At 42.9% G+C, this 18,988-nt stretch overlaps 1 protein-coding gene across 5 annotated transcripts in view; it reads right to left on the bottom strand.

Moving 5' to 3' along the window:
- Positions 1 to 18,988, bottom strand: part of fhod1 (formin homology 2 domain containing 1) — a 51,054-nt gene that overhangs the window by 25,926 nt on the left and 6,140 nt on the right. For all 5 annotated transcript variants that reach the window (XM_085406530.1, XM_085406685.1, XM_085406762.1 and 2 more), the window contains exons 2-3: positions 14,907 to 15,013; positions 12,114 to 12,178 (exon numbers count right to left, since the gene is read on the bottom strand). In XM_085406530.1, the coding sequence (XP_085262656.1) occupies positions 12,114 to 12,178; positions 14,907 to 15,013 (172 nt within the window). The remainder of the gene's footprint in view (positions 1 to 12,113; positions 12,179 to 14,906; positions 15,014 to 18,988) is intronic.

Below are 18,988 nucleotides of genomic sequence, written 5' to 3'. Positions count from 1 at the left end.
CTTTTTTCTTTCTCAGCAGGTGATCCAGGTGATTGATATATGCATTTTTTTTTCCTGCTCATTCTGTTGGTTTTTGTCTTTTGCCCTTCTCCCCCGTCCCTCTTCTCAGCTGTTTCTCTTTCCCTCTTTCTTTCTCCCCTTCTTTCCCCCAGTCAAGTCTGTCCCGTATTCAGTAAGTGAAAATAAAATAAACAATAAAAGGTGAATCAAATGGACCATTACGGCAAGGCTGGGATGGTCAGTTTGGTAAAGTAAATCCGTTGGGCATCTTTCTTTGCCTTTAGACAATAATTCTGATGGCAAAAGAGCCAAACGGGACAGGCCAAAAAAAAAATAAAATAAATAAAAATAAATAAATAAATAAATAAATAAATAAATAAATAAATAAATAAAAAAAATCCACTATGCAGGTGTCCAAAAGGCAAAAATGGCCACAAAATCTTGGACATGACTGTAATTCGGGCCTATTTTCTGTTGCGGATGCGTACAGATATAGAAGATAAACCTGAATGGTCACGCAAAGGGGGCATCTCTTATCTTAGCTCCTGTCTCTTTAAGGCGACACATGAAAAGCTCCAGCTGTTCTGATTGGTCAGCTGGTTACAGCATACTGTGACCCTGATTTCTTTAGGAGCTGCTGGTTGGTAACCAACGTGCACGATGATAGGAGAATCAGAGCCAGGACAAGTAACACCTCCTGTAGAAGTCCCTCTGTTACTCGGTCACCGATCTCTGATGGTTTGCAGTGGGATGATTTGTTCTTCCCCAAACTTTGCTCCTGTGTCTCACATTAAAGCTGCAGCTGGTGTGTTCGTCTTTCAGAGGCTCAACTGAAACTCCTCAGTGGGCAGAGGCGACTTATCATTTCAAACTAAATTACAGCTGACAGATGAATAGTTGGTGATATTTCAGACAAACAGAGTGAGGGAGATTACAGAGGTGCAGACACAGGCAGGCGGGGGGAGGGGGCCGCTGCTGAGTTCCTGTCAGCGGACACGAACACAAATAAAGCTCAATCTGAGGAGCTTTACCAACGTCCGCCCCGACGGCCTCCTGCAGCTCTGAGGCTTAAAACAAAGGCTCCAATCAGCCCAGAGTCAGTCTGCACATCTGGGATGACAAAGATGGAGCTGAATGGAAACAAGTCCTAAAATATTTCACAACCGCTCCAGTGTTTCACCACAGAGCCAAAAATAAAAAAGATGACGTCAGAGGGGTGAGTGTTCGCTTCACCACAGAGTCACAGGAGCCACTCTAGCTCCAGTTTGCTGAGGGAACCAATACTGGTCTAGCTCTCGAAGACTGGAGTTGGACACCCCTGCCCATCAATAATACAAAGAATAACCCAACAATCAAATAACCCCCTATGAGCAAAGACTCTGGTGACAGTGGGAATGAAAAACTCCCTTTTAACAGGAAGAAACCTCCAGCAGAACCAGGCTCAGGGAGGGGCGGGGCCATCTGAAGTGACTGGTTGGGGTGAGAGAAGGAAGACATGCTGTGGAACAGAGGCAGAGATGAATAATAACTGATGATTACATGCAGAGTGGTGTGTAAGCTCATAGAGTGAAAAAGAAACAGTGCATCATGGGAAGCCGCCAGCAGCCTACACATATTGCAGCATAAGTAAGGGAGGATTCAGGGTCACGTGATCCAGGCTGTGCTCTCACCTATGTGTGCGTTCAATACTTTTAATTATGTACTACAAATATTAGAAGATGTGTCATATTTTTAATGACTGGCTGAGGAAGACCATGAAAATCAGACGCCGCCCTGTGTCACAGCTCAGGCCCAACATGCTCCTGTACTTGATCCCACCAACAATATGTTAGCCTAATGCTGAAGAGGCAGAGTGGGGAGCAGCAGGCTGGAGGCGTACTAAGAGCATGAATCCTGAACTCAGAGAGTCAGCAGAGAAAGCCAGGCTTGTTTACTGACACAGCGAGCTGCAGTTCTGTAGCTCACATTAAGACTCAGGTAATATTCTGACCCGGGTCAGACTGGGCTGTCCGCCCTCTGGAAGCACTGCACTTCACCGCTGCAGACCATTAACATTAGCATCCTGGCGGGAAACATCTTAACCTGGTTCGGGAACAGCACCATGCAGGACAGACGAGCTCTACAGAGGGTTGTGCGGTCAGCTGAGCGCACCATCCGCTCCGAGCTCCCTGACCTGCACTCAATCTACAGCAGGCGGTGCTGGACCAAGGCCAGGAAGATGGTGAAGGACCTCAGCCATCCCAACAACAGACTGTTCTCTCTGCTGAGGTCAGGAAAGCGATTCCGCTCCCTGAAGACCAACACAGAGAGACTGAGGAGGAGCTTCTTCCCGCAGGCGATACGGTCTCTCAATCACACCACCACACAGTACTGACCCACACATATGGTTCTTACACACACACTGGACTTTCTGGACATTGTTATCACTTAAATCACTCTAAGCATATTTGCACTGCACAAGACATAATGTGGATTGCACAACACTGGTCACTATATTCTTCATTTCCAGTTAATACTTGTACAGCTGCTGTTATTGTGTGTGTATATATATTTATTTATATTTAGATTTCTTCATACATTCTTATATAGTTCTATATTGTGTATTGTGTATTTTGTTGTACAGTTATTTTATTTTCAACTTTAATTTATATATTTTATCTTATTCTTCCCAGTTAAATTTACCCTTCATTCTAATTTGTGTTGTACAGTTATTTCATTTTTAACCTTAATTTATATTCTATTCCTTCCTAGTTAAATTTACCCTTTTTAATTTTTCATATTTATTTCCTATCTTATTCATAGCCTTTCCTTTTTTTGTTTTCTTTAGGTCACGAGCAGTTGTCCAAGCATTTCACTACATATCGTACTGTGTATGACTGTGTACGTGACAAATAAAATTTGAATTTGAAATTTGAAGATAACCATCAGGCGGCTGCCTGCACAGTTACATGGAAACCCAAAATCAAACACGCGCAGTAAGAAAAATGTGGAAGACTCCGGCAACTTGAGTCAAATACAGTCCAACCGCCTCTCCCACAAAGCTGCAGTCACACCTGAGTGCAGTCAGACCTGCAAGCCTCTACAGACTCGCTTACCCTGTCAGTGACCTTGAAACCTGCCTGGCGACACGAACAGGATCAACGGGAAGTCACAGCCCCTGGTCATTTTTCGCATTAGTATTCCCCCCCCCAACAACAACAACCAAGTAACTTAAGCCACACAACTTCCACCCAGAAAACACTTGACCTGTAATGTGCTGATCTCCGTTCCTGGCAGTAATAAATAACACTTTTAAGCAACGTTACTGTGGATCTACCCGACACGCAGCTGGTAGATCCACAGTCAGATATTTAAGGATGGGAAAAAAAAGAAAGAAAAAAAAAGCAAAGCAGGCTGCAGGTTTTAATTATCTGTTCATTTAAAAAGCTGGTCAGCTTTAGCTCCCAACAAACACTTCCTGCAAATACTAACAGAAGAATACAACCCCGCCAAAATAAAGCCAACAATCAATGCCTTGCGATGATTGATGGGATGCATTTAATCCTGCTTATTTTCTCTACATTTCTATTTTTGGCACTCCGCTAGAATAACTTCATGACTGAGTTACAGCTAAAAATCCCAAAATATCATGGAGCCCGTTTGAGTAACCAGCAGTTTCTTTCTCTCACGTTTGCTCTGTTTACTATCCAGAATCAGTACTTAATATTTCCTTCTATTATGGAGCAAAAGTATTGATCTGTTATAGCAACAAGGAAGTGGTTCCACCTCTAATTATATCTTTCTACTTCCTGTCTGCACAGGAAATGAGGTTGTGTCCCGCTATATAGAGAGACATTTCCTGCCTGCACCTGTAGTTTATCACACATATAAACAGCTTTCCATCACATTTCTAACGTGATGAAGAGATGAAGGAGCGAACTGGAACAGTTCTCCTGCACTGACCTCAGATCAGCCCTTTAAACCTGCTGAGCTAACAAACAGCTACGACTTGTGAGCCATTTAATGCTACATGCCATTTAGCTCCAAAGACTTTTGAAGGCGTTTTTAATCTGATGTGTGCAGTGGACACGGTCCTGCTTTGGACCTGAGTTTAAAGAACCGTTCAGTCTGCTGTATTCAGCTTTCGTGTGTATCTGCAACTGTTGCAGCGCTTCGATGTAACGAAGCACACGACATGCTGTGTATCAGGTGAAAACGTGTGAGCTCCTCGTAGCTTATCCAAGATTATTTGTTGTCACTGAGAACGTCAGCACCTGTTGACAGCAGCTCAAGATAAAACGCTTAAAGTTACTTCTGTCTCTCAGAGGACCGCGAGTCACTCAGACACCCATCTTTGACCCAAGATGGCCACCAGACAGCCACAGTTTCACTGCCGCGGCCGAGCACCAAGGAGGGAACGTGCCGGGATTATAGAGAGCTATAACTGCTCTATGATGCAGCGCAGACGCAGCTGCTGAAATTCCTCCGTCCTGACTGAACTCCCACACTTAGACTGCGTGAAGGGCAAAGGATTCATGTTGCTTTTCCACCAAGATCAGACCAACTCGTTCTGACAAACAGAAAATCATTTCAAGTCTGTTTCACCCTCACGCTGGCAGCAGGGAAATAAATAAACAGGTGAAATACAAAAAAAACAAAACAAAAAATAAATTAAAATCAGCTGACCCACTGGTTTGCTTACATCCGTCTGACCTGATGTGAAACTTACTGAGAACCTCAGACACATTTCAGCTCTTATTTTGTTGGATTTTATTTACAAAAGCATTTTAAGAGTTGAATGTAAGAACTACAGAACCGTCTCACTGGATGTCTGTTGGTTTTTAGCTACAAACTATTCACATTGTTTTATATGATCGTGAGGTTTAGACTGAAACAGCAGACTGGAAACATTATTTACAACTTTATGAATCAAATTTAGGGTTTAATATTCTTGAAGTCTTTAAGAAGTCAGACATGTTAATATGAGGCCAAATCTGAAGCTTGATTTATAGCACTGCTTTAAATCTACAGTCCAGCCTGATGTGCAGATTCACAGAGACATCAGTGCAATGCAGACTGTAACTGTGGGTCTGTCTAGTAGTAATATGAACACGGTATAATGATAATGTAAAATGACTAAGTCTCTGTGGAACAAGCTGTAACTGACAGGCTTGCTGTCTGGTCTGTCCTGAAGTCCCGAATTTTACAAAACATATTCTATCATTTGGAAAAGTTCTTTTCATGTATTTGTGTGATTACGGCACTTTGGAGCAGAGGCAGTGTTGCAGTCTCCGGTTCACATCCCGTGCTCTTTCACATTAGCATGCTGGATTCCCTGCTGAGGCTCCAATTTGCTGTGCACCACGTCGGCTTTAGTAACTTCTCAAAAATGGCACATTTGGTTTGACGGTCATTCAGCAGTCCAGCTGAAGCAGTGAGTCGGGTCCCTTTCACAGAAGTTTGTCTTGTTTTTGTTTCCTTCAGCTGCTTTTGTTTGATTTTCTCTGTTTATTCCCTGGTAAATGTCACCTTCCTCCCTGTGAATCAGGCCCACTGAAGTGTTAATCAGTGCATCTGCATGAATGCGGATACAGCAGGCCGGAACCACGGATCTGAAGAACTGCATTCACTAACGACCATCAGAGTCTTCTTTGAGTCGAAGGAAACGTCAGACAGGCAGAGGGACACAATGGGAAGAGGTCAAACGGTGCTTTCGGTGTGTTGACGTTTTTCTCCGGCAGCAGCGAGCAGATGCAGCAGAGCATGAGCGATTCTTGTTCTGTGTAAATAAAGCTTGTTTACATCCGTCTGTCGGAGACAAAAACACATTTCTAGAGATTTATTTTTCAAGCGTTCCTCATAAATAAAGCCCATCAGACTGCAACAGCAGGGCCCTCGTTGAGCTGATTAACGAGCATGATAGCGATGACTGAAACAGAGGGACACTGGGAAGGATTCCTGTGTTTGTCCTGTGGAGACAGGAAGTGAGCTACATTATCTCAGCGTGGTATTTCCTGTTAGTGTGAGCGTTGCTAATTGAGTCCAAGCCCAAAAGGGAAGAAGCTAACTAAAATCTTCAAAAGCATAATTTACTATAAAAAGTATCAATATAAGCAAAGGCATGTGATCTCAGAGAAGCCATGATTGTAGTTTTCTCCTGACTGCATGGCGTGGAGCTCACGCTGAACACGATTCAAATAACTTTGCTTAAACTAGAAGAAAAGGATTTCCCCGAGAGACAATCAGCTCGTCAATCAGCTGGAAGGAGTCAAATAATTGTGTTTAGCTTCTTGAAAATAAGATTTAATGCTTTTTTGGTCCCACGTGACAGGTAACTGAACATTTTTGGGTTTTGGAAACAGGGACGCGTTCCTAATTTTTTAACTTACCGGTAGTATAGACAAAAGATCCAACAAGGAAGTAAAGACGGGAGTTTAATGAATTTAATGGGCAAACTGAGATGATATCAGGCTAACATTCACTTCTGGGATGTTTTTAGCTTTGCAGATGTGAAGATTTGATGTTTTTCATTTGCCATTGTTTTTTCTGATGACTGGGTGGACTGAGTGGCACTTTATTCTATTTCTGACATCGACAAAGACTCTTTGCAAGAAGGAAACAATGGCTGGTTGCAAACCTCAGAGTATATTTAGAGCTGACACAGCCCAGACTCTGTTTGAAATGTACAATTATTATGAAATAAACATTTTATTTTTAAGTGACATATCTGCTGATTTTTTTCCCCCTCTGAATCTTTGATGCTTTTTCATTTTCCTCTCACAAAGTCAAAGACGTCATCTTGGACTTTACAGAGAAGCAGTTTTAGAAGATTTGATAATAAACAAAATGTGATCTGAACTCATGATCAGGAACGCCAAGTAAGTGTGTCAACATCCAAGCAGCCGCCACAAAGCAGGGAAGGAAGCACAGTCAGTGCATTATTGATGACATCATCACGCCGCGAGCCAACAGGACACACAGACAGACACACAGCATTGCTGGAAAAATGGCACTATGAGCTTCATGTAGAGTCTTGTCAGGATGTGACTTTAAGGTTCAGGTTGAGACAGGTGACCAAAAAGAAACACATACATGTTTTTACCTGCAAGTTTTACAGTAGTTGGCAAACTTAAACCTGAATCTGTGTCTAACCTAAACCCTGAAACCAGGTCTGAACCCTCCGAGGGTCCCAGTGGAAGGACGTGGCATCCTCGTAATGTGTTAATCTCCTCCTGTGGGCTTCAAACTGATCCCAGAACAGTCGTGTTGCAGTGCTATTTTACTTCATAAAGAAGCAGATAAAGAAATGGATCATTTTCAGTCTAATAAGACTGGTTCTACAGAGAGAAACAAAAGGTAAGCTCTGTGAGCTATCCGTCCTCGCTGGAGTGACAATCACAAACAAATCACAGCGAGGGTTCCAAGGAGTACACATTCTGGGAAATCCCCTCCGGAGCAGGAAGGGTGGGGTCATGCCAGGCAGCACGGGAAGGAGGAAGGGAATAAGTGGCTGACAGCGGGAACTCTGGGAAAGTTCAGCATTTCCCAGGAGAGGAGATTCTGACCAACTGAAGTCAGACCTCAGCAGCTACCAGAGAAACGGACACTGATCTCAACAAACAGTCTGAAGCTGTTCACAGGATCCTGAGATTCAAAGACACACAATAACAAAGAGATGCATAACAATTAAAGAGACACAAACGGAAAAAGCTAAGTGTAGTTGATGAATCTCAGGGCTCCTCTGTGTCATTTAACAGCCACTGGATCCTCTGAGATCGTTTCACACTCGGCCTGCAGAACCTGATTGTTTCAAAAACGCCTTAAAGGAAATGAAAATGACAAATTTGGAGTCAGAATAATGCAAAACAAAGACGACAGAGAGACGCACTGGTCTTCTGAACAGAACTACTCCATCTACAGGTGGAAGCTTTTTGAAGAATGCATTTTAATGATGAGTTTATGGCAAAACACAGTGCCACTAAACACAGTTATGTGTAGTTTATGAGTGCGATTGTCTCAGGATGTCCTCTGGGTCATTTGACTGGAACACAGTCTCTCCCGTTTCTCACTCTGCCTGCAGAACTTTCCAGCATTGTTTCAAAACTCTTAAAGAAAATGAAAGCGAAGGCTTTCTACCTCCGGCTCCGTCCTTTCTGACGCTGGCGTGTCCAGCTGCTGCGAGCAGCAACACCACAGGCGCAGATAAGGGCAGAAAAGGGCTAAAAATAAAAACCCCAAAACCAGAGTGGAGCTTTGGTCTGCTGGGATGAAAACAGCTACAAACACAGAAGTGTTCAGTGAACCGCTGAGAGGCTCGGAAGACCATTTTAAACAACCATCGTGCCCAAAGCCAAGACACAGTCAGCAACAATAAATAATCAGCCACACGCAGAGCAAGAGTGCAGATGAGGTGAATCCGCTCAGTTTGAGCTGCTTCACGTTGTCTGTATTCACTGGTGTACACCACTCTGGAAAGGTTTTAAGTAACAACCACAGGGAGGCTTTTAGACCGCGACGTGAACGCAAACACGCAACTAAATTTCCATTTACACCACATCAGGATCGAACTGTAGAAATAAATAATAATAATAATAATAATAATAATAATAATAATAATAATAAATTGCATTGATATAGCGCTTTTCGGGGCCCTCAAAGCACTTTACAATACCACTATTCATTCACTCTCACATTCACACACTGGTGGAGGCAGCTACAGTTGTAGCCACAGCTGCCCTGGGGCAGACTGACAGAAGCGAGGCTGCCATATTGCACCATCGGCCCCTCTGACCATCACCAGTAGGCAACAGGTGAAGTGTCTTGCCAAAGGACACAACGACCGAGCCGGGGATCGAACCGGCAACCTTCCGATTACAAGACGAGCGCCCAACTCTTTGACGATACCCACAGATTTATTTTACACAAACTGCTCTGGTGTATAAACAGACACTGTCCTCATTTTAACATGGACAACCCCCGCCTAATATGCATTTACTTCTTTGCATATACGTCATTCTCATATTGAAATATTGACGTCCGTAATATCGTCCTCAGGAAGTTCTCTTAAAGACAGTGGAGCCAAAACTGCTTATTTCAGACAGAATGAACTGATAGGTTCAGTATAAAATAAAGTTTTATTTTATTTTATTTATGAGTAGCAAAGTATGCAAAGCTACTATATACTAGTCAGCGACTAAAAATATAAAGCTGGAAACCGGGACAACGGGTCCCCAAATGTGTTCCTGACAGACAGACAGCAAATACAACAAAGTGACCAACAATAAAAGCAGGTGGTGCAGATCTCTTATACATGTCCTTATATGCCCTCATTTAATGTTCATGTTTCTTTTTTCCACTTGAAAACCAGAAAGTGAGAGCCAATCAGAAAGTTAATTTAAAGTGGGCGGGGCTAAACTGGCTCATTTCAGACAAAGGATGAACTCAGAGCAAGGCCCAATGTAAGATGATTAAGGAGGATTATGATCTGCGACTCATGCAGAGCTATTCTAGTAGGGCCCTCTAATAGCGTTACATAAATGACTTCCTGTTTGACTCACAATTAAACAACATGACTAAGAAGAAAAAGCCAGCTGGTGTCCAGAGATGAGACTCATTAACCTGCAGAACCCAGAGAGCCGGTCTTTAAACGATCAGCAGCAGGCTGAAGCACTTTAAACCGCGCTCTCCGTTTATAAACAACAACAAACAATAGAGTATAAATAGATCACTCAGCCTCTTTGTTTACAAACAATAAAAAGTTAAATATTTGCAGGCTCTGCCCCTCGCTGAGCTCCTCGGGGATTTCTGATGATTACCAGTCATGAGCCGGTCTATGAGCCGTTCAGCACGCAGCCACACCCAGCATGCACCTGCTGCAGCCCGGTGGCTGTGTTTGATTTGGATCCATCAGTGTGTGCACCGGATGGTGCGCTGGCAGCGATTAATTAGAGGAAGGCACAACAGTTTCTTTAAACTTATGCCAAGCTAATGCCTCAAAATGTGCCTTCCTTTACTCTGTGCTTGCCCCCCCACCACATCCTGATAGTCCGCGCCAGGTCGTCTTTAAGTCTGCGAGTAGGTGTGTCACTTCCATCACGGTGCTGACAGATGAGAAACCTTAAAGTTTAAAACTTATAATATCTGATAGCTTTGAGGAAAATAAAACAAACAGGTTTGATCATGCTGACCACCAACAGGAACAGCAGGCTTCATATTACAGGTCTCATGCTTAGGTCTGCTCCACGTGACTGTGGAGGTTTAAAACTGGTACAACAACACCCCTGACAGAGGTCAGAGGTCACAGAAGGAATATAACCAGACATGCAGTGAGTAGAGGAAACGAGAGCAAAGGGAAGCTTTTAGAGATGGCATGAAAAGGTAAATCAAAGCACAGGATGTACAGAAAGTGCTAATACTGCCGTGACTGATAACTGATTCGCTTCACCTCGCGCTTTCCCAGTGAGCTCAGATGTAAACTGGTTTATGTGAAAACATTTAAATAAATCAGAGGGGTAGACTGATGTTCAACACAGCCAGGGTCTCCTTGTGTTAGCTGGCTCGACAAAACCTAAAATCATATTTGAGATAACGGTGCGATGATAGTGGTTATCATCTTTCTCTGCTAATCCCTGCATCCTGGGTGGCTGTAGCCCAGGAGGCGGAGCAGGTCATCTGCTAATCAGAAGGTTGGTGGGTTGATTTGATCCAGTCTGCGTGCCAAATATCCTTGGACAAGATACTAACCCAGAGTTACTACAAATGTGTGAATGTTAGATAGAAAGCACTGGCATAGAAAAAGTCTATAAAGAACATAAAAATAAAAATGTAACACTGCTGCAAATAAGACGAGAGGTTCATACTGCAGAAAATCATCAATCTGGTGATTACAGAGTTGCACAGAGCAGATAAAAAAAAACCTTTTAATTCGAGGCAAACACTCCCACTGGTGACGGCTAAAACTTAATATTTAAATGGATCCAGTTTAAACTTGCTGTCCTGCAGCCTAATAAAGGAGATGACTGCACAGGTGTTCCTGATGGTTTCTGTGATTTCAGCAGCGTGAAAGCGATGAAGAGTTTAATTTTATGCACAGAATAAGTATCAGAACATTTAAATACTTCCTGCATCACCAACTCCGTACATGCACAGCTCACTGACAAGTTTGCACTCTAAGTTTATAGCTGGTGCCATGTTAGTAAGGTACAGGTGAAATGGAAAGCCTGAAGATAACCTGATCCCAACCAGCTCCTGCATTCAGCGCGAGTTACCACAGGGATCTAAGACGGTAAAAACCACAGAAAGCTCCGACTTTAACCTCGACATGACTCGCGATAGCATTACTCTCGCTTGTCAAATACACTCCTCGGGACTGAAACGAGACAAGCAGGAGCCACGACTTCATTCAGTTTCTGAAGATGAAATCGGCGATAAACGAGGCTGCTGTGAGGAAACCGCTGGATGAAATGAGTGATATCATCAGGAGATCCACAATATTTCCTAACATAGTCCTGACACTCTTCAACATGCCCGCGCTCCTCCTCCTGTTGTAAACGTAACCAGGACGAGTCCGGACAGGAGCTCGTCTTCTCAAGCCGATCCGTTTCCATGGAAACCTCAATGGGAGATTTTTTTCTGGTCTTAAAAATTCTGCAATGTCAGACTTTAGTTGGAGCTCGCCTGAAGTGAGAAGAGTCATGCTAATCCTGTCTTACTCACATTTACATGCAGCAGTGAGCTCCCTGTGGGGTCAGTCTGCAGGAAACTACATTTCCCAAAATGCACTTAAAACCATGAAGCTTTTAAAGACTTTCAGCCTTCCAGCAGCCTGCTCAGAGGACACCTCTGATCCCTGTAAACAAGCTTCAGAGGAGCTACTGCTAACCTTTCCCGATGTTCAGCACCTTCAACAAATAAAACAACAGCCGAGTAAAACTCTAAACCTGAGCTCCACTTCATGTGGAGAAAGTAACCGCTGTATTTTCTAAGCTGCAGACTCAGAGGGAGGAAATCCTCCCAGCTGAGTGCAACACGTCACCGTGGTGGAAGATGGCGAGAGTTTCCCCTGAGTCATCACTCCTGTGCTGCAGGAGAGGACGGAGGGAAAAAGTAAAGCAGAAGACTGAGGACATAATTACCCAGGATGGAGTGAACACGAACAGAGAGCTGAGTCCTCAGAATCAGGATGGGCTTCCTTCCTTTCCTGTGGAAAAATAAGAAACCGTTTGAGTTCAGAACAAAAAACAGTCACGACTCAGAGTTCAGGTTCAGTCAGAGCAGCCAGCTCCGTGACAGACATCTAACCAGATTAACTTTTGTGTAATCGAATCATCGTACGAGAGGGACATGGCACTCAAAGAGTCCCGAGTTGGCATATTTGAGAGAACACAGAGTCAGTAAAGACGATGGAAGAAGAACCTCCAAAGTGGGTTTTATCAGATCTGAGTGCAGTTTTCACAAAGACTTGCTTCTACAAGGAGTCCTGATCCACTGTCAGTGTGATCAGTGTGTGCAGACAGCTGGTCTGAGGTGATCCCAGAACAGCTGAGTTTCCACATACAGTCAGACTGCGGCATGCTGGGATTAGAGTATGGAAAGAACGACAGCATGAAGGTATGGAAAGAATGAGAGCGAGAAAGAAGGAGAAACAGGAGAAGGGAAGATGTAAAGGTGGGCGTGTTTGTCTGGAGGCTAAAAGAGGAATACGTTTTTCAGACGCTCTTACAGCATCGCACAGAGTTTACACTGCTGGACACACACAGTCACCAAGCAGCTATAATGTGTTTCAGTTCCACATCACTGAAATGAATGTGATTCTTCACAGAAAGAAGATCCAGTCTGAGGCCTGGATTTGAACCCAGATACTCCAGCTTCCTCCCACAGTCCAAAGACCTGCATCGGGCTAGGAAGACCAACCATAGGTGTGCAGGGTTATCTGTGCACTTTAGTCCTGTGACAGACTGACCTGTCCAGGGTGTCCTGGGCCTCCTGCCCTGTGACAGCTATGATAGGCTCAACCGCCTCCTAACCCTGAATGGGATAAGTGGAAGAAAACTTATCCCACTAATTCTAATTCTTTTACTCCTTTTATGCATTATTTTGATTATTCATATTTCTATTACCTCTACCAAGGAAGTTGTGTTTTTGGTGCTCCTGTCTGTAGACACGAAGTTTTGATCGGTGACGAGCGGGGTCATGTTAACAATTGATTAAAAAAATGGCTTCCATCCCCCGAGGTCTTTGTGGTTAACTTCATGATTTATTGGCTGAAAATTGACGACAACTTACAAGCGTGCTGTCTGTTGGCAACATGTGAAAAGTATAAATTTAAAATATCACCTTCAAGGTCAACAGATGGATCCGAAGGTCAAAGCGATGATGCCATACAGAGTGATTTAAACCCATGTTTCTGACTCGGACAACGTTTACATGCACAGGGATTCTAAATATCACTCTGGACCTCTGAGCTTCAGATGTATATTTTAAAATTGTTATTATTTTTATATAAAATAAAATAGCAATCATCTTTAATAATTAAATTTAAAATGGTACTTCCTGTGATCTCACTTTCACATTTCACACCTGCCTTTTTTAACCCCCCAGAATGTTTTACACCTTTAAAGACAGTGTTGGCAAGAGTGTATAGTATATACAGCATAAGCTCAAATTATTCCAGTGCATCTTAGCTGATGTCACAATTGGGCATCATCGTTATACTCTGAGGCACGTACGTTTTCGGGCAGCCAGTCAGTATGAAGCCGCCGCCTGCAGCGAGCAAAGCGTTTAAAGCGCCCGACGACAAAAACTGTTTTCACTTATTTATCACTAAACGTTGTGGAGATACAGAAATTCTTTTATTGCTGCCATATAATCTGCATCATTATAACTGCATTGATAACATTCTTTACAGCATTATTTCATGTAATAATATTTCTCACAGTATTGATACTGCATTACAGTTGTTTATTGAAGATGTTCATATGAGGATCCTTCCATTATGTTAACTTTTATTACAAGTACGGTTGGAAGTATTTTATACACATTGCATATCTGTGCTTACTTTGAGTTGATGTTCGGTTCATTAAGGGTTTTAAGCTTCACTGGCGTGACTTTCCAGGTGATACATGCTGAGGGAAACTAGAACATAGAAGGATAACTGCAATGCATGCTTACAGTACATGTATATAATTTAGGAATGTGTCAGGCCTGAGGCCTTAACCCATTTGGAGTCTTACTATATTTTACTTTACTTGGCAACAGATGATCAGAGTCAATAATCAGCCTCAGAGACCCTGAGGGCTTGAAATTTTATTACCTTGTATGGAAGGTGTTACAGAAAAGAGAAGTTCTATGTCTGCTTATAGCTATTAAAGACGTACAAGATGTACGATTAACTGTGACTAATGTCGCGTGTACCCCACTGCTTTATAAGTGTCCACCACATGCATTTTGGTCAGAAGACACATGTTGATGTTTTCTCCGGGCTGTTTGATTGCACTTTTCTGGGGCCTCCGTGGTTTGTGACACTGCTCTGCATTGATCGATTTCGCGACAACGTGTAAACAACTTTTACTAAACAATCAATGTTACACATGTACTATATGAACATAATTAAAATGAATAATAACAATAGTACTTTAAATTACATAAAGTGTATTATAATGAGTAATGGTAAACTACTATTGTTTTATAATAAGGATAAAAATGTGCTTTGTCTTTATTTTAACTTGGCTATTTTTCCCCCATATAATTTTTTATTTTATTTTAATACTTGAGTATGTTGTTGACAGCGTTCGTCTTGGTCTGTGTGGGTCCAGTGCTTCTTTTCTCTGTTTGTGGGGTTACAAGGACGGCATGTCTCTGCATGACATGTTTGGCTGCAGTCATGTTCCCAATAAACACACACACACACACACTAAAGCTTTTCTTACGCCACATCTTCGTAGAAGCTCTCCAGCTCGTCTCGCTGCTCAGCCAGAGAAGAGTCCAGGTCCAGATAGTTTCCACTGGGAGACAGCTGGAGGGTGCAGTCTTCCAGCTGATGGACACACAGACAGAGACATATGTGAAGATCAAGTTTAACCAATGCTGAATCACGACAGAGCTCAGCTGTGAACAGATTTGTTTGTGTGTGAAAAGCCGAGGCAGAGCGAGGGACACCGATCTCTGGTGTCAGTAGAAACCGATCCTGCAGCCGCTGCTGCAAACAAACAAAACTGACTCGACCGGTTTAGCCGATGAGGTCTGTGGATCTTTGCCTCTATATTCATGTGGGAGAAAGTAATCTGCCCGGATACTGGCTAATCTGGATGAGTCTCACACTAAAGCTGCACCCAGATTTCTAAAGGATCATCCAGCCTCATAAAGCTGAAGACATTTTGAGATTTGGTAACTAATGAGAGGACACCTGCTGTCCGAATAAATCACAGACTGAAAACAGTCACATTTATGGCAAATACAACAAGATGCAACAATCCTCCAATATCAGGAGTCACACTTTATGCAAAAACTCACCAAAATTTAAGCCACCAACTTCAATTAGCTGATCAATAACAGATTTTCTGGACGATTGATTCATGCATTTATTTACAGCACAGTGTAGGACAGCTGTAGATCCGATGCTTGGCTGCAACTTCTATTTTGTGTCAACTCTAAAGCCACAGGACAAGAAAAACTCCTGACGTTGATTTACTCCAGGATCACATCGATCCATGTTGTCCTGCGTCAGAGAGAAATGCCATTTATACTTCAATATATTTATTATATTCTTGTTAAAAACAATGGAGTCCCGGTGTATCAATGTAATGTAATGAGACACAATGCTGTCAGATTCAACAGCGGCAGAAAACACTCGACTGTTGTGCCGATGCTTTAGCTCAAACAAATGCGATTCCTCCACCGTCGTTTCTGCACAACGCCCGATTTTACTGAATTTACATGACATGTAAATCTTCTGGCTGACTGGAAAAATAAAGACAAAGCGAATTATCAAGAATTAACCACGACCATTATAAAGCAGGACCGTATAACAACTCTATTGTACTTGTATATAAATAATTCATAACAATGGGCATCTCAGGACACTTTATATTATAGGAAGGTACCGATCCAACATCGTTCAACAGACGTAGTGGTTCAGTGGGAGAAACGTTTCATCACTGATCCGAGTGCTTTGTTCAGTCTCAGCTGACTGCAGGTTTCCAACCTTATAAACAGGACATTCGCACAATGACTGAAACCAGCCCCTCACTTGGCTCAGTGACGAAACGTTTCTCCCACTGAAAACGTTACGTCTGGATGAACAGAATCAACTTTTTGGGATTTATTTACCTGGATGATTGAGTACGCTTCAAGACATTATTCAACACAACTCCTTTACTTACGCGCCTAGAGGAGCGTAAGTAAAGGAGAGTTTAGGGCAGGGGTAGGCAATCTCAGTCCACGAGGGCCGGTGTCCCTGCAGGTTTTAGATGTGTCCTCGAACCAACACAGCAGATTTAAATGGCTAAATTAGCTCCTCAACATGTCCTGAAGTTCTCCAGAGGCCTGGTAACGAACTAATTCTGTGATTCAGGTGTGTTGACCCAAGGTGAGATCTAAAACCTGCAGGGACACCGGCCCTCGTGGACTGATATTGCCCACCCCTGGTTTAGCTTCCTATTCTACTTTTCATCACTAAGAACCACAAGAAAGCCCACAGTCTGAAACTGAACAGCCATGTAGGAATAATATGACGCTAATAGGTCTTTAATATTACCGTTTCATAACTCACGAGTAGTTTTCCAGAATGTAAATGATAACATTAGAGACACGGGAGGTTTCTAATTTTTTATAGTAAGCACTCATGCATATTTGTTTAATGTGTTTGTTGAAGGAGACACTGATTAAAGTGACTCAAAGGTTCCTTGCAGTGTTAACAGAGGCCAGTGTAATGCCATCAGATTAGTCAATGTGTTTCTGAGGTTAAATACAGTAACTTCAATTTAATCTGAGTTTAGCAGCAGGAAACAGGAGTCATCTCGCCCTTTGTCTTTAAAACATGACTGCAATTTAACTGACTCGTGTATCTGGTTGTATTGCTAAATATAACTAGGCATTACCTGCAGAACAATGGAAATGCACGCAGTGCTTTCATGTTATACATTCTTCCCTTTGGCAGTGAAAATAATTGGTCCCAGCACAGAACCCTGGGGAACTCCATGACTAACCTCTGAGTGAAGAAGGCGCGCCATCCAAATAACTTGGATTTTTATTATTGAAACTGGAACACATTCAGAAAAATCCATGTAATCTGTAATAAAACCGACTGCTTCATGCAAACAAAGTTGGTTTAGGCTGAGAGAAGCTAATTAGTAACCTTCGCTGCTGTAAATGTTTTACAGTCATTTCTAAAGCTGGAGCTGGTGTGTGACATTTGTGCTGTTGGATAATCGTACAGTTATTCAGCCGTCGTACCGTCAGCTGTAAAACATGAATGCTGCTCGCGTCAGACGTTATTCTTTTTATTTTAGAAATGGCTGTTTAACCCCTCCCTCCTTTTGTATCTGTGGTTTCTATACTTTCACTGATTTTATTTACATGTGACAGAAAGTTGCTTTAAAAAACCGATCCAACAGGTCACACACGCTCTGGGTTTTCTGGGGCAGTATGCAACAGGAATGTGTTTTTTACTCTCTCAAACAGTAAACAGGGTCTGATCCACATCAGCTTCATGTCTATTTATAGCCGCCCTGCTCGGCCTGGCAGCATGTTTGTAGCAGAGCCATGGCCAGGTACAATAATCAGTTATCAAACACATCAGGTCTGCTTTTGAGTGTCAGACTCTAGACCTGCAGGTCCACATTCTTCCTCTCCAACAACACAGATCCTTCCCGTCAGCCTGGAGCTGCACGGAGGAGGCGGAGGAGGCTCACCTCCACATTTTTAACTGATGGTGTAACTGCAGGTCACGTGGTTGTTCGTGGATTTACATTTTCTTCGCTATAATTTTCAGTAAGGATTTAAAGAAGACAGTGACCATAAAAGCAGCTCCAAACATCCCTCTGACTCAATCTGCACATTTTCAGGTTTAACTAATCTTACATCTGAGTCTACAAAAACCTTCCTTTTCTGTGAAAAGTTTGTTGAGTTTGCACTCACATTTTATACCGAGTAGTCTAAGGAGCTGGGGAAAAAAAGCATCTGGACTGCTTTAAGTTTCTTGAAGACGTTTCATCCAAGAAGCTTCTTTAGTTCTAAAACCAATTGGTTGCAAATCCCAGATTATTAAGGCCTACTGGGAGTGTCCCTAAGAGGGTTGTTGACCGACTATTGATCATCTGAGTCAGGTGTGGAAATGGGTGTAGGTCATTATCAGCCAAGGTTTCAGGCTAACCCATAGTGAGACCACGCCCCACCCTGTCATGTGATCTATTGAGATCAAATGGCCCAGGATGCGAGTGGGCGTTAAGGCGTCTGGGAAGGATCTCAAAACTGGATTATAGATGGCACAGTGGGTGTCATAAGCCCCGCCCTCTGTTCAAAGATGGTTGTTCACAGTGGACATAGATGCTTCTTTCACTCCTCTTTCAAACCATCTGTCTTCTCTGTCCAAAATGTAAACATTGGTATCCTCAAAAGAGTGACCTTTGACCTTTATGTGCAAACTGAAGAAGCTGCTTCTCGCATGAGAGGTGAAATGTCTTCAAGAAACTTCAGTCCAGTCGCTTTTCTTTCCAAGCTCCTTAGATCACCAAGACCTGGATACTAAGAACCTTCAGACTGAGAGCTTTTCTAGTCTTACCGACCACTCAAGGCGCTTTAACACCAAGTCACATTTGAACCACAGAGCACATCTACCTCACATGGTAATCTAGAATCTGCAGTTAAGCTAACAAGTGTTTGGACCGTAGGAGGAAGCTGGAGTACAGACACAGGAAGCACACACCGACTCTCCATCTCACCAGGATTCTGCCCAAATAAAGGAGTTCGGCTGTGAGTGTTAGTATTTTACGGTGATCTCCATGAAGTGGGG

This window comes from Rhamphochromis longiceps, linkage group LG1 (genome assembly GCF_057381845.1).
Source record: "Rhamphochromis longiceps isolate RC_006_pf linkage group LG1, R_longiceps_female_GT1.1, whole genome shotgun sequence".
In the NCBI taxonomy this organism is placed as follows: domain Eukaryota; kingdom Metazoa; phylum Chordata; class Actinopteri; order Cichliformes; family Cichlidae; genus Rhamphochromis; species Rhamphochromis longiceps.
The sequence above is the reverse complement of the archived record's forward strand: the minus strand, read 5'-3'. Positions and strand labels throughout refer to the sequence as shown.